At 37.8% G+C, this 16,653-nt stretch overlaps 1 protein-coding gene across 1 annotated transcript; it reads right to left on the reverse strand.

Annotated features, from left to right (window-relative positions):
• Window positions 1–1,366: 1,366 nt before the first annotated feature.
• Window positions 1,367–16,604, reverse strand: mtmr12 (myotubularin related protein 12). The gene is made up of 16 exons (XM_027029744.2): window positions 16,340–16,604; window positions 15,108–15,165; window positions 14,493–14,632; window positions 11,430–11,502; window positions 11,092–11,228; window positions 10,928–11,015; window positions 8,780–8,903; window positions 6,822–6,897; window positions 6,159–6,256; window positions 5,620–5,744; window positions 5,417–5,495; window positions 5,247–5,317; window positions 4,973–5,142; window positions 4,652–4,828; window positions 4,062–4,220; window positions 1,367–3,827 (listed from the first exon to the last, which is right to left on the reverse strand). Exons 1-16 carry the CDS (start codon window positions 16,406–16,408, stop codon window positions 3,237–3,239), a joined length of 2,235 nt encoding a protein of 744 aa, XP_026885545.1. The 5' UTR covers window positions 16,409–16,604; the 3' UTR covers window positions 1,367–3,236.
• Between the last annotated feature and the right edge of the window lie 49 nt (window positions 16,605–16,653).

Genomic DNA, 16,653 nt, shown 5'->3' on the forward strand with positions numbered 1-16,653 from the left:
AATATGTTGCCTGGTCTAATGAGTCTTGATTCTACAGTAACATTCAGATGGTAGGCTCAGAATTTGGCATAAACAACATGAAAGCATCGATTCATCTTGCCTTATATCAATAGATCAGGCTGCTGCTGCTAGTGGTATAATGCTGTAGGGGATATTTTCTTGGAAGACATTAGGCCCTTTAATAAAGACCCTTTAAATGGCACAGGCTACCTCAATATTGTTGCTGAACATATCCATTCCTTTACAACTATAGGGTACCCATCTTCTAATGGCTACTTCCAGCAGGATAACAAGCCATGTCACAAAGTTCCGATCTTCTCAATCTAGATCCTTGAACTTGACAATGAGTTCACTGTACTCAAATGGCCTTCTCAGTCACTGGATCTCAATCCAATAGACCACCTAGAGGGGGTGTACCTAATAAAGTGGCCTGTGAGTGATGATCCAGTCCAGTAGTTTGCAAGCCACATTAGCAAAGTACCTGTCTAATAATCTGTCAAGAGAAACAAAATGTAACATGCCCAGTGTCTTCTGCATGATAACACTGCAGAGCATTCCGAATCAAAGGATTTAATCAAATGCAGTTCCCTTGACCCACATCACATGAATAGTATGTAGGGAATATAATATATCTTGTGGAATGGAATGTCTTATTGACATTATACAGGGCTGGATGTTCAAGGAGTATTACAAGGAGACATATGCTTTCTTGATTCAGGCAAATAAACACACACACACATATATATACATTAAAGAGAATGTCGGGCCTAGTTCATACTGGGCTCACAAACTGGTGAGTTGCTGAAGATGAACTTAAGATTAGGGCTAGATAGATTTGGTCATATCCTGTCTTGCCATTTGGCCCACAATCTCCCAGATTCAAATATCTCAGCAATATCCTGTCAATCCGAAACATAATGTGTAACATTATAGTAACACTGCAACAAACAAACAAATAATGATTACCAATAACAAAATTCTAGTATAAGGAATATGTTTTTAAAAATATTTAATAAGTTTTTTTTACACTTACTTTGTACTTCTACTCATTGACTTTGAATTTTCTGTGGTTAATTATATGTTTCTTTGCAAAGCTTTGGACTCTTCCACTGTGTGCATAATAAAGTGTTGGTTCGTTGTGGCATTTGCCACATCCTGCTTAATGAATTTCGCATCATTTGTCATATCAGCGATTTTTATTTTGTTTTATTTTTTTGTTTTTGTTGTGTTTTCTGCTGTCAGATTAGAATGATGTGGTTCAAAATACTGACATATTATGCTCCATTCACTGATTAACAAACACTTGAGTTACTTTCTATGTAAGAAAAGCACAGGTCGTTCAGTAGAAATATTGTAATTTATTTTATTACTCTATGCTTAATATTTATTTGCTTTTTCTAATAGTATAAAGCCATATTTAAGGACAAATATACAAAAAACATAGACACATCTGATATTTTGCATATTCACATTCACCACATATAGTCTACGAACTCTGTTAAGTAATACCCCATTGAAACTGGATCAGCTTTATGTAACTTCATCAATATCAGAGAGCAAAGGAGCACTTGTGCAATCAACATTTTTAAAGCAGCATTGGTAGAAACTTTGTGCATAAAAAAACCCATAAAAATTCTTCTTGAACAAGTGCCTTAAAAAGCTTAAAATAGTTGTGTTTTGTCAACTGAGAAAGACCACAGAACAAAATTAAACATTAGGCACTTGGTATAACTGACTGCATACTGATACAATTAAAACTGCAACATCAGTGTGGTAACAACATAAGGCACACTTATTTTGGTATACTATAAATGTTGAAAATTGGAAAAACATGACAATTTGGTTTTATATTGGCATGGTGAGCTTATACATTCTATTAGATTTGTGCTACACAACTCTTAAGTGTCTTCTTGTTTGTAAGAGGATACCAACAACAACAAAGACCAACCAACCAACTAAACAAACATTTTTTTTTTTGGTGCAAAAATGATGAATATAATAAATTTGGTGTCTTTAGCCTATTTTATAAGTTGTTTACATCAGCAAATACAATTAAATCAGAGTATAAAATCCTTTAATCTAAAGCCATGACAACAAATCCTTAAAGCAGGCATATTTCTGATTTTATGGGATATTTCTGACTTTCCTTATTTTGGTTTCCTGTTTTTGCTGAGGCTGTAAAATTAAAAACCACCAGATGGCACCAAAGCAGAAGTAATCAGATTTAGGAAACATAAATTTTACGACTTGGCATTCCCATGAAAAAAAGTAGTTGAAAATATCTATGCTTCCTATCTGTAATTTCAGGTTATTTAATAAAAATAAACCATATGTGTATTTAAGCTGTACATATATAAAAAAGTAATACTGGCCGTTTTTATCATTGATTTTTACTGCTCAAGGCATGAGCTAGCATACCTTTCATAACGGGAGTGTATAGAACTCCACCAGGTGAGGAATGCAGAATAAAGCTGAGCTAATGTCTAAATTGTAGGTTTCAAATCTCCAGTGAAGTTACTTACATGGTGGTTTAAAGCAAAACAAAAAATAAAAAGGAGGACATAACAGTGTCTTATAACTGTAAATAAATCTAATAGACTGTTTTGATTTTTAAAATTGTTTTTTGGAATCTTAAGACAAGTCTTTCATTACTTTAAAGTAGCTCATACAGCCAGTGGCTAAAGCATATCTATTTGCATTATGTTCTGAAATATTTCCACACATTTCTTAAAAAACTCCACAATACTATATGAATGAATGACTTTTTTTTTTTTTTTTACAAAATCTTTGGTACACTCTGTACATTATTTTAAACTGGAGATTTATATTTTATATTTAGAAGTGTTATCCAACAATGAAACATTTCAAAAAATAATACCTACAAAGACCCTTATGAATCCTTTCAACACCTTAAAATATAAATAAGCCCTCCCTGATGTGATAACATATGTGATTATAGACATGACTAGACTGATCCATATCAGAATGAGTTTGTGCAACAATATGAAAACTTAATAAACACAGAAAAACATAAATGAACAACATGCCATTATTAAGGGAACACTTGGTATGAATAAGGCCTCTAAACACATACAAAAACAACTTCTTTAGCCAGTGTAGCTCTAAGCATCATTAGCATTTCCTGCTGAATGTATTAGCTGCCAAAAGCTAGCCTAACTGTGTATTTTCCAAACAGATCCTTTTAAGCAAAGTCCAAAAACAGAGGTATCACATTCCTAAACCAAGCTTATAACCTCGTTGGTCTCATCCTCTTGGCTGGCTAGCTTGTCGGTCACCATAAGGCTCTGCAGTAGGCCTGTGGGAATGACTGGCTTGAAACTCCAATTGCGGCTGGCGGCGAAGGGGAAGTAGGAGGAGAGGCGCAGCGAGGTGCGGACCAGCGCGAGCGACATGGTCTGCGGCCGGTGGTGACCCTCGCCCATGCTGTCCCACCAGCCTTTCTGGGCCAGCTCCCTCTGGAGCGCCCGCACCTCACCCAGGAGCTCAGCCAGCTTGCTGGTGATGGCCACTGACCCCCCGCCCAAGATCTGTGCCTCCGGGGTCCAGCGGAGGTAGCGCTGCATCCAGAGGCGCATGGCGGGCCCATCCAGGCAGGGCAGGAGCAAGCCGTGGTAATCCAGTGGTTTCTGCTGCCAGGCTTCGTAAAACTGGCGTGTGGCCACCGCCGGAGAGTCGGGAGGCACCATCCAGCGGCTGAAACGCTTGACCCGGAGCATCTTCTTCAGGCTTTCTGCCTCGTCTTTGAAGAAGCCCTTTTTCGGCGGGGTTTTGAAGGCCGAGCTGGGTAAAGACAGCTGCCGCTGGTGCTACCGAATAAAATGATAAGCTTTTGATATGCTTTATTGGTATAAAAATATGAATTACAAAAAGAAATTAAAAATCACTATCATCACTAACATGACAATTAATCCCTTAAGACAGATAAAAGATGAAAGATTATGTTTTAAAATGTAACAATGCAACATTGTAACAAAATGTAATTTGATGGCTAACAGAAAACTACTACAAAGTCTGAATCAAAAGAACTATGTCCCTTTTACCTTGATTCTTGGAACTTTGCGCAACACTTTCTCTTGCTTGAGCTTCTCAGCATACAGAGGGTTGATAAAGAGTTCCTGGGCCTTGCAGTCAAACTGCATCGACCAGTCCCACACTGCAGGCCAGCTCAATGGACCTCTTTGTGAATGCTGTAAGGTAGCCTGCCAAGGCAGTCAAGCAGTACTAGTCAGCGCAAGGCATGCCTGTGAAGTGGCCATGGAGAACATCGGCGCACACCTTACATTACAGAGAGGGAACTGTTGGTCTTTTAGCCAGACCAAGGGGCTATGCCACAGCAGCGTTACTGTGTACCTACTGTATTGCTGCACAACTGGAATTTTAAGTACATCCTTCTCAGATGTTGAAGCAATGTGAAAGTGATTATTCACTGCAATTACAAAAATTATGTAGCCTATTCTATGTATGGAGAGGTGGAATTCACTGGCAAAATATGGCTGGTTTATGATCAGGTATCACCTTGTATGAACTATCTTATATAATGCAACAACATTTGAAATGGACAGGGAGTTGACTGCAATTAAAAGCAACCATTCACCTTTCCACTGTTGTAATGAGTGGGTGCTAGCTCTACCTTCAGGCAGCTCTCCCTCTGAAAGGCAGAGTTGAAGAGGAAAGTGCCAAAGGCTGGCACATGGATGCTGTCAGACAGGACAGTCAGGTACGTTTCGGAGAACTGAAAGGCTGGGCTGTGCTGCTGAACCAACTGCCACACACACTCCAGGAAGAGCAGGAAGACTGGGGACTGACACTGTAGAATATACAAACTGTGTCATAAAGCACTGAGTGCAAGTCATATGTACACTGCAAGAACCTAATTTATCGGGCACGAAAACAGTTACAGGCATGCTTGGTGACTAAAATGAACTGAATAACCAACTGTTGAGCCAACTACCTCCTTGTCCTTCTGATGGAGGTGATTACATCGATCCAGGAAAGCATGGCACCCAGCCACCCATTCTTTCTGCACCAGGTTCTGGAAGCCTGTCAGTGTTCTGCAGTGAGGGTCCATCATGATCTGAACCAAGCTGGAAATTACGCAGCACAAATCTGAACCTTCCTCCTCTGCAATCAGCCAGGGACACAATAGCAATAAAAAATATGTTTAGATGGGTCCAAGAGCTCAGACCATCTGAGCTTTGTGTTCAAAAATAACACCTTTGACGTACCCGTGATAAGGACATTTGTGTTTTCCTTTTCAAGACATTCTACCACTTCAACTGCTTTTTGGAGACACTGCCTGCAAAAGATTTAACAATGGAGATTTCCCTCATCTGTGACAACAGTTTGGGAGGTACCACTGTATCTTTTTTTGGGAGAAAGAGCTGTATTTCTGAACCTGATAATGTCCAGCCAGCCTGTGTTTTCAAGAGAAGAGAACCACTTTACATCCGACATCCAAAAATCAGTTGAATTATCTACAGAGAAGAAAGGGATTATATTTAAAAAATCCCTATAAAATACATACAAAGAAAGACTATATGTCTAAGTACATCTTCTCTTTCTCAAGACCAAAAGCAAAGTGGGCCCCTGAGTACTCACCAATGAGAAAAAACTGCTTGAACTTGGTGTAAGACTGCTGAATATCTTGAATGTTTGGAAGTGTTTCCAATAGATCCTCTATTTTTACAGAATAAAGGTGGGTTTGGGCCACTGCATGCAGCATTCTGCAATAGAATAGAAAAAAAATATGAGAATAGGGTATATTTTATTTTTCTCCTGAAGTACGCAATGCATATCAGGTAGGATGTCACAAGATATCAAGATAGTCACTTGTGTTTACCCCTGAAATCACTGCAGGGAGGATGACTACTTTTCATGGTCAGATAAAGAAAGACTGACTTAGAACTTCTAGAACTTATAGTTGTTATAGTTTGTGTATAGTTTGTATTGGACCTACATTAGAACCAATGTGCCCTCTCTCTAAGAGAGAGAATCAAAATGGTAATGAAATTCACAAGCTGTATACAGTATACCTACGTAACCTAAAATGCTTCGATTTGTAATAATGAGTCAAACCAGTAGCCACTAATCAGCCATATGCCAATGATACTAAAAAATGAGGATCTCACTGTGTTTACCTCTCCATCCAGGCCTGTGCCACACCGTCTTCCTGGGTTACAGGAAGAGAGGAGGCTTTGAACAAAGCACAGCCACTATGATGGGACCAACACCATATCTTGAAGAAAAAATAAAGAGAGAATGCCAGCTATTATATCATTTTATGCCCTGGAAGCATTCATGCCTCATTTTCTTCTATCCATCCATCCATCCATCCATCCATCCATCCATCCATCCACCCATCCATTTCTAATTAATCAAAAACATTGCTTTCAAAACTTCATTAGAGATAAAAACCTGTCATCAGGTTTTTCTGAATAAATACAGTTAGTGTCTATACATTCTCTACTAAATACAAAAGGATAAGAATGTGCATTATGTATTACTGTCAAGTGTAATGCATAATTATACTATAGCAAAAAGACCTATGTAGAATACTTTGTGAAAGATAAAAAAAGAGCAAAAAGCTACATTCTTTTAGAAGTAATACCTCAAATTCCCTTTGTTGACAGTATAGGCTTTCAACTTTAAACTAGTTAGTATATCATGCACATTGATGCATCACAAATTTATTATGTTTTATAATTAACATACATAGCCCATTCAAAACAAAGTTGTATTAGCCAAGTCTCATTAGACCAACACCTCAACAAATGCTGTTAGTTGCATAATAAAACACTTACAGGTAATCCCTTTCCGGGGAATTTAGATAAATCATCATCACTGACAGCTGCCGGGATGATAAAGTACTTTGGTAACCTAGAAAAACATCTGAACATTAGTGTTCAGGTATCAAGACAGAATTTTGACTATTTTTTTAATTTTCCATCTTTTTATGAAAATATTTTCTCATTGCTATTTATGAGCATGTTTTAGTGCATGCACAGTTAATGGTGTATGAGATTGATGTGAGTTTAGTGTACATGAGAACTCTCAATTGTATGTATTATAGTCTGGCTAAGGTTTTGGCAAAAAGATCAGTAAAAAAGGAATTAAAATAGCCAACTGAACAAATTAACTCAACAAAGTTTCTGCATGTCATGCAGAGTAGGAGACAGCAATTTTGCAGAAGTGAAAAAAAAAAAAAGATCCAAATCTTGACAAGAGAAATTACTTGAGGAGAGTCATGAGTCAAAAGTAATCCAAAGATTATGGACATTTCAAGAGTGTTCAGTAGAAGCTGATACAGTGAGAAAAATCTGGGACCAGTTAAAATGGCTAACATGGTGTTTTAACATTTATCTGGGCTTATCTAGTGTCATATGCCACTGATGCAAGATGTGCATGAAGGTAATGTTAATTCTGTTGTGGAACTGATACTGGTTTGCAAGTCAGCACAGCATTGAAAACCGAAGCCATGACGGTTAATGATTTGACAAAGGGGAAGCATTTGAATTCTGAAAAAGAAAGTGCTGAGAACAGATCCCCATGAGACACGCTCACTAACAAAGTACTGTTTCTAAAAAAAAGATGAAATGTCCATCAGTGAGACTCATGCAAAAGCCAGCTCAAAGCTGTTCTGAGGCAGCTCTGCTTTGGAGGTAAAATGAACCCAATTGCTTCAGCCTGCACACTGTATATACCATAGACAGACAGACACACACACACACACACACACACATATACATACATACACACACACACACACACACGTGTGTGTGTGTGTGTGTGTGTCTATGGTATATAAAGTCCATTTGTTTTTTTGTTAGCCAGCTAACAAGCTAAATGATGGCAATTTGATGTCTTGTTGGCACTCTCATGATGTTGTGCGGTGTCTGAGAGAGGGCATGTTCCTGTTTTTTTAAAATCCAATACTCCCTTTTTACTTGTTGACGTTGGGAAATGTCTTTCTGGCATGTGCACCCATGTAAATGTTCCCTCTGATGAAGCCACAGAATGGTATGTAAATGCCCTGCTGTCTCTGAGGCAAAAATCAATGTAGCATAGTACTTTTGCTGCAGTATGTTCTTACACACTTGCTCTTAAAATAATTTGATAGTCACAACAGAGGAACCGCATCTTTGAGTATGCGGAATTTTAAACTCTCAGCCCATTGATTGCTAACCAATGACATTAATCTTCACCCACTGACTGTTAACCAAGTACATTTGTTCTGTCTCCAAGGCAGCAAAACCTTCAGAACAGTTTTAAGTTGTGGTTTTGCACATGAGCATCAGTGGCATAAGAGGTAAACTAGAAAAAACTGTGATAATAATAGCTGAAAGGTAAGAGAGAAGTACATTATGGTGAACTGTATTAAATGCGAATGCATTGTAGCAAGTCAAAGTAAAGAATGAATGGTAAAGTTAATTTATAGAGGTGCGCAAGGCAGAGACCAGTTACTTTAAAGGCAGGACATCAGAGTGAACCATGGCGCGGAGTGAGAGGACAGTACAAACCTCGACTTAAATGAAACATGTTCATAGTTTTAAATGGAGTGATGAATGTATCATTGGTGGCAAACAGTTTTGATCATCATGCACCAAGGATTATCTAGAGTCTACACAAGAGCAAAAGTTCAAACCTCAAAGTTGAGATTAAATATATCTGAACAACACATCTTAACACTTTATAATGTTCTATAATACTCTAGAAGTGTGTGCACTCTGTTGCTCAACTTCATTCAGAAGTCATAGCTTACCTTTCAGAGAGTTCAAAGTTCTGATTTTCAGTGACTATTCTACAGTTTCCCTTGGTCCTTTTCATTTCTTGGCTCCAGTCTTCTTGTGAGTCAAACATAAGAGTCCTCTGTGTCCTCTGCATTTCTGCACAGACATCAATAGAATTGAGATATTCAGTCCCACATTAATTCATTAACATTGACAATAAAACCAGGTTTTTCAAATAAGCAAGGGAATTTCAGCTATCGAACACAGGGAATCTCCTATTTAAAATATTTATTAATTTTAATATGAGGTGCTTAAGTAGGTAAACTGAAGCATATCATATTGACTTACGTAACTGGGACCATAAAGAAGTGTTGGGGGAAAGAATACCAAAAAAGCTGACTGCTGTTCAGATTACTGAGATGTAGTAGACTATGACAAAAACCACATTAGTTGAGATTGGCACCTCAGATCCAACATATATAGTTCAGCCACAGAGATTTAACTATACACATTTAAACTAAGTTTTTAATAAATTATGTATGTTTAAAATGTTAAACAATCATTTTTATTTGATTGTTATTTGATTATCCATAGGTATATATCCTTACACATTGAAAACTCTGGAGGACACCACCTTTAGAAGCCTACACAATGACAATTGCCAGGTGAGCATATACAGTGTAACATATACAGCGTATTTAATCGTGTGTGTGTGTGTGTGTGTGTGTGTGTGTGTGTGTGTGTGTGTGTGTGTGTGTGTGTGTGTGTGTATGCATGTATGTTTGCTGTTTATCATAGGCCTGATTCCTCAGCCAGATCATCACTAAATGTGGGTATGGGTACAGATTCAAGAGTAGAACTACCATTAGCCACCTCCTGCACTTGGAGTGACATCAAGATGTAACCCCAAACAGAAAGGGACATTGAGTCACTGATCCACCTAACCAGGATCTAAAGCAACAACACTGGAGTGGCATTTAGGCTGACAGTGTGGATGGCAGATGAAATAGAAATAAAAAGGAAAAGTAATCCTGGCAGATGGAACTGAACTACCAAAGGTCATAACTGACCTGGAGCACAGCTACAAATACCTGTGGATTCTCCAGTTACACTGGAGTCAAGAAGGACAATAATGTCCATTGAATGGTACGGCATGTTCTCAAGAGTCAGGTGAATGGGAATAATCAGATCAAAGCCATCAAGACACCCAGCAGTCACAATAAGCTGGCCAAGAGAAGACCTAGAAGCTGCTGACGTCAAGACCAGAAAACTTCTCACAATGCACACAAAACACTCCACCCAAGATCCAGTGTCCAAAGGCTGTATGTCAGCCACAAGGGGAAAGGGCCTACAAAGTGTAAGATGCACTCTCCAGGGTGAGACATGAAATTTCTATGAACAGTAATAGCCTCCAACAATGAGCTAATGAGGGAGTGCCTTAGAAAGATGGGGGAGATGGCAGGATAAGCCTCTCCATGGAATGTATCACCAACAGATAGCAGAGGTTGCTGACATAAACAATCTTATTACTAGCTGGAAAAGGCAGGACTGAAGAGTAGCACAGAGGCACTAATCAGTAACATAGAAGATATGACCCAAGGAGTATTCTGCGCATAGGAGCCTCTGAGACAATCCCTCACAAAGTAGCAGGATGCAAGATTCTGGCAGGAAAAGCACACACTAAGAGGCACAAGCAAGTGGCAGGGATCAAATACAGGAACATTTGCAAAGCATACAAGCTGAACTCCCCAAAGTTCACATGGGTGGTAAACAACAAGCCTTAAGATCCTCTGGGACCTCCAGAACCAGACAAATAAGCAAGTAGTGGTGAACCAACCAGTACATTGTGATAGTACATAAGATGCAGAAAACAGCAGCGGAAATAGCTATTGTAGTCCAAATGACGGAAACACCCAAAGGAAGGAATATGAAAACGTAATGAAAAAAACAGAGAATATTGAAGGTTAACGTCAAGGTTGTCTCACTCTCTGATAAATGGTCTTAATGTGAGTAAAAAAAGATATGACCACCCACTGGAAGGGTGAGATAGGCATTCATTGATACATTTTTACACACACATGCACAGTATATATCCTTGATCAAAAAGACTTACATATGACAGAACCAATTACACAAAATACATAAATGAATAATAATTGGCAAATTATGAAATTTGATACCTGGTCCTTTTGTGTTAGCATAGGAAAATGCAAAGACACACTTCAGCGACTTTGGCTCCAGGCAGTGGTGGACAATTCCCTGAAATATCTAATGCAAAAAGGCACAGGTTAGCTTTGGCTTTAATGTACCACATACATGTATAGTTAACATTAGGCTGAATCACCTTTTTGGCTTCCTCTTCTTTGGTGAAGGTTAAACAGAACTGGAAGACACGCAGGTCTTTACAGTGAATGATCATTTTTGATGGATACTTATTCTTCAGCATGCCTCCAGTTATCAACTTTTTCTTTTCGTCATAAACTGTGGAACAAGTGAATATTCAGAGAGGTATTACACATCAAGGACATAACTGTTGTAAATCCTTAGTGATATGCTGGCAAGTAAAGCTGTTGGTCAGTCTGATAAACCAAAACTTGCTGATCCAGTAACATGTTAATTATATATAATTTTATATAGTAGCAAGTTTATATATTGCAGCATGTCAATTAATTTAAGCGTTACCTCCATAAAGACAGTCCACGCACATCAGAGGAATGTCATTTTCTCCATACAGCTTATTCTTGAAGTGTTGTGTCTGCAAGTGTGTCATACAGTGGTCATTAAATGTAACAATATAAACAATTTAAACTGAGGTGTATGTGTGTATTTATTTATTATTTACAGAATCATTTGGAAGAGCTGTAGTACTGCACTGTTGTACTGTAAGAGGCACTAAAGATACAGATACACTGGTAAGCAATGCTTCTGAGCTCTTGTTGAAGAAATTATATAGCCAGTGTGAAAACAGCACAAGGAATTCATACTATTGTGTGCACGTGGGGTGGACGTTTCCTGCTGATAGATGGTGTCTTTTTTCACACCGCTCAACTGTTGACACATACACACTAAATTTGCTCTACCAAAACTTTACTTCCTGCTTTTGCCTCACTATGATATCAATCTAAAGATCATCTGTGCAAACGACCAGCAACAGTGCATCTCACTCTACTAACTCTCTAAGAACTACAAAGAAATAAATAAAGAATAATAACAGAATTTAAATCATTATACCTTTGGCACTACTGTGAAAAAACACTTTTTATAAAAACAAACAAACAAAAAACGAAGTTCAAATTAGCCCTTTAAAAAGGGTAATTCAAGCAGTGAGACTGCATGTGATAACATATGAAGGCATATTTAGAAATGCTGTTGTTGGATCCAGTTGTATTACTTTAATCCTGATTGAATTAACAAATACCAATAAATATTAAGAGTAAAACAGCAATAACCTTCCTTGTCTGATATTTTTTGATGAGTACAGTCTCACTGTACTCATGCACAATTTAATAGTGGCTGTGTTCCCACTACAATTACTCTGTCACTGAGTCAGAAATTCAAGTTCCTGAAACGGCACTTAAAAGTGAAAGCAATCCCTATTTACACTTCCTCTTTGACAGTCACCTGGCATGAAGACCAGATTCACAAACAAAACCACTGCAACTTTAAAACAATAAATCTGTATCTGATGGAAATGCTGACTGAATGAATCCATTATTTTTAACGCATTACAATATCTAGACGTTACATTTGTATACAGTTCTGTATAGTTAGATTTAGATTTGTATACAGTTAGATTTAAACAGAAGCTACAGGAAATATGTACACATTTGTATACATTTGCACAATACTGTACATTAGTGTGAGTTAATATTGTCACTGTTGTCATTATTCCATCATAGTTTTCTATTATATCTTTAATTTCTGGAGTAAGATGGTACAAAGTTGATTCTTTTTGCTGATATTTTAGGATGTTAGAACTGTAATAAGGATCAAACTACTTCCTAATTTAAATGTTCTGAATGTTAAACTGGAAGCTCAAAAGCTTTGCCATTTAACTGTTATTTCCTACCTCAAAGCTGCAAGAGGCTCAAAGGTTTCACATTTTGTGAGTTAATTCAACTCAATAAAAGGTAAGCTACTTGCAAAGGAAATATATTGCACTGAAATTATGCAGTTATGTGAAATACAAAGTACACTCTCTTTGAATTCTATAGTTTTATGTATCAGCACATAAAAAATCATCTGGTCCTTAGCAGGTCTAAAAATTAGGTAAATACATCCTCAGATGAACAAAAACACAACAGATTCCACCATGTAATTATTTATTTATTTAAGATGAATGAAGCCAAAATGGAGACGCCATGTGTGAAAAACTACACCCCATGAAACAAATAGCGTGTAGAACCACCTTTTGCAGCAATAACCTGAAGTAATTTCCTGTATCAGTCTCTCACATCATTCAGGAGGAAGTTTAGTCCACTCTTCTTTACAACTGTTCTTTATTCTTTATGTATTTTACACTCTTCTTTATTGCTTTAGTTCATTGAGGTTTGTGGGCATTCGCTTATGCACAGCTCTGTTAAGGTTAGCCTTCCACAGCATTTCAACTGGATTGAGGTCTGGACTTTGGGCCATCACAACAGCTTGAGTCTTTTCTTTTTCAGACATTCTGTTTTAGATTTGCTGTTGTGCTTGTTGTTGTTGCTGTTGTGCCTGTTGCATGTCCCGATTTCAACCAAGCTTTAGTTAACATTCAATTCTCAAATACTTTGTTATACAGAGAAGTTCATGGTCAATCCAATGACTGCAAGATGCCCAGGTTCTCTGGCTGAAAAACATTCCCAAATCATGCTTGACAGTATGTGGTGTTTGCTGATATGCTGTTTGGTTTTCACCAAATGTGAATTATGGCCAAACATCTCCACCTTAGTCTCCTCTGTCTATAGGACATTGTTCCAGAAGTCTTGTGGTTTGTTCAGAGGCAACTTGGCAAGCTTAAGATGTACTGCAGGCATACTGAAGTACATCTTTATAGAAAGAAAAAGCTTTCTTCTGGCAACCCTTCAGTCTTTTTTCTAATTGTGCTGTCATGAACATGAACGTTTAACATACTGAGGCTGGGACCACTCTTCGGAAGTTTGGCAACTGTCTTGAATGTTTTCCAATTATGAATAATCTTTCTCACTGTAGAAAAATAGACTTCAACTTGTTTGGAAATTGTCTTATTACCCTTCCCAGATTGATGGGCAGCATCAATTCCTTCTCTAAGATCATTGCTGATGTCTTTCCTCCTTGGCACTGTGTTAACACACACCTGAATGCTACAGACCAGCAAACCAAGAAAAACTCTGCTTTTATAGAGATATTATATATGGTCACACTTGCTGATGATCAATAAATCAAGAGCATTTAATTTGCAGCACCTGTCTGCTATTTAAGATCTTCTATTTATCTAATTTTAAGACCTGCTGAGGACTAGATTATTTTTTATTATGTCCTGATACATAAAACCACTGAATTCAAAGAGGGTGTTATTATCCTTATCTATGATCAAGCAAAAACAGTATTGATTAATTCCTAATGCTGGCCAGAGGCCAAAATGTATCATATTAAATTTGTCCAACAGTTATGCCATAAAAGCAATCATATATCTATCTCAAAAAATTATGTTGGACCTATACCAATTCCAAAAGCATTGTGTGTAATGGGGCTTTATTCATTCCTAGCCTTCTCACTGGTCCTTACTGGCTCCTCCTGCGGAGTTTCATCACTGATGAAAGAGACACGGAAGTTGGTGCAGAGAAGTGTGCCAAAGATGCCCCGCTGAGAAATGTCATCTTGCGTGTACTTGAGGATGGGGTTTGTACTGCAGAACACGACTTCACCTGGGGATTGGTACCAGTTAGTGACATCACTTAACACACAGTGACCATCCAACATAGCTCACGATATTTCATGAGGAAGATGGTGACAAACAAACCACAACAGTAACCAACACATTTTTAAAATTATTTTCAAAGCAAAGTTCAGACTGATTAGGGCTGGAAGTCCCAGTATTCAAAAAGATATTATACTTTATCATTTAATTAACGAAAAAAAAAAGAAAAAGTGTTTTTTTTTTCTTTCTAATGTTTGTTATATGGGAACTAAACATGTTCCCCATGGGAGGAAGTAGAGGTCCTCTGAGTAAGAGGAACTAACAAAACCTCTCATTAAAAGTAATGCACAGGCTTGCGTAAAGCACACAAACACCACCAGACTGAAATGATGTAAGCAATGACTATTTAGTAATAAATCATTTGTAATAAAAGACAAACAATTATGGAAAAAAAAAAAAAAATTATAGCAATTTCCCAATACCTGGCAGCAAGTTGGGATGCCTCTCTTTCTTTTGTGGTTCTTTCTCAGATTTTATTTCCTGTTCAGAAATACATTTTTTTTTTTCAAATAAGAATGCATTTCAAATAAGTGTATTATATTCTGACAAGTACAGGAAACAAAATTTCATGTTTACTGTCAAGTCATATACACTGTCATTCACTTTTTACATAAGGCTGAAAAACCAAACGGTGGCTGAATTAGTACCCAACTACACATTAATAGTATTCCAAATAATTAATGCATGATGCATGCATGATGGCTTACATCAACAACAACATTAATCCGAAGAGGCTGCAATCCTCCAAAGACCTGAATCAGGTCTTGAATGAATGACCTGGTTGTTATTCGTTGTTGACATCAGTAGTGAAAACAGTACTGAATAGGAGTCTCACAGATGGAAACAAATGAAAGAAGACTTCATCTTAAACGCAGAAGTCAATACTTAAGATCAGAAGTCATTACTGGATTCGCGGGTTATTAACCTAAATGATCCATTAAAGTTTGCTTAACTCACTCATATTTTCTGTGATATACAGAATGCCAACAAGCTTTTCACACAGAATTAAAGAATTTAGAAAAGGAAGAAAACAACTTATTTACTATCGTTATTTACATCGAGTTGAGTGGAGAAAATCCTGAGTGGTCTACTTGTGCTCTGATATGTCTTTCAGCGCTTTATTGTGGAAAACAAATACAGACAAGAAATGAAATATCCCACTCCAATGTCGACCCACGCCCGCGCGGGCGCACGCGCAGCACGCATGTCAGTGAATGTCAGCATGAAAACCACATGCAGCGATGTTGTGTTAGCATTATTGAATTTTGTATTACATAAACTGTCACTAGTAAATAATAAAAACTATTTCGATAAACTCATCGATGTACTACCCGACGAACCCACAAATCCGAAACTTCTTAGCTTTTTAAAATGCTATAAGCAGGTTTAAGAATTGTTCTTGTGAACAAATTACTAAAGCGATCTTTAAATTACGTTGCCAAAACCATTTCTATATTTTCAACAATAAAAACTGAAGCTTGTATTTAGAGACTTCCAGGTTCCCCTAAACTTGAGCAAGGCACTCAACAATGTCAAACTGAGCTGCAACCCAGCCAAACCCCTCCCAGTACATAGTCTACTACTGCTTAGAGCTTCTTGTTTCTTCTTGCACTTTCTATTCCACTCGAAACAATAACAACCATATAAGACGTACCTCCGGCGTAACATAAGATACGAATGATGGTTTGGTAGATTTCGCTCCCCCGCTTCCCAAACTCAACATTTCTGCACTCCGTAATCCCAATTCCCAACCAACCAGGTGGAAATCCGGGAGAGCTCGAGCACAGCTTCCTTCTATCGGTTTTGAAGGCAGTATTCCAATGTTCGTGGTTGAAGATTAACCTGTTTGGCAGTAAACCGCGCCCGTCCTACATTATTGGGTTTCTTCTAATGAACTATTCATTTGTAGTGTGCGTAGAGCCACTGAATGTTATTGTATTATGTAGCTGCCAATCAAATGTTATCTTC

The sequence above is a fragment of the Electrophorus electricus genome, chromosome 9 (genome assembly GCF_013358815.1).
Source record: "Electrophorus electricus isolate fEleEle1 chromosome 9, fEleEle1.pri, whole genome shotgun sequence".
NCBI classification, from domain to species: domain Eukaryota; kingdom Metazoa; phylum Chordata; class Actinopteri; order Gymnotiformes; family Gymnotidae; genus Electrophorus; species Electrophorus electricus.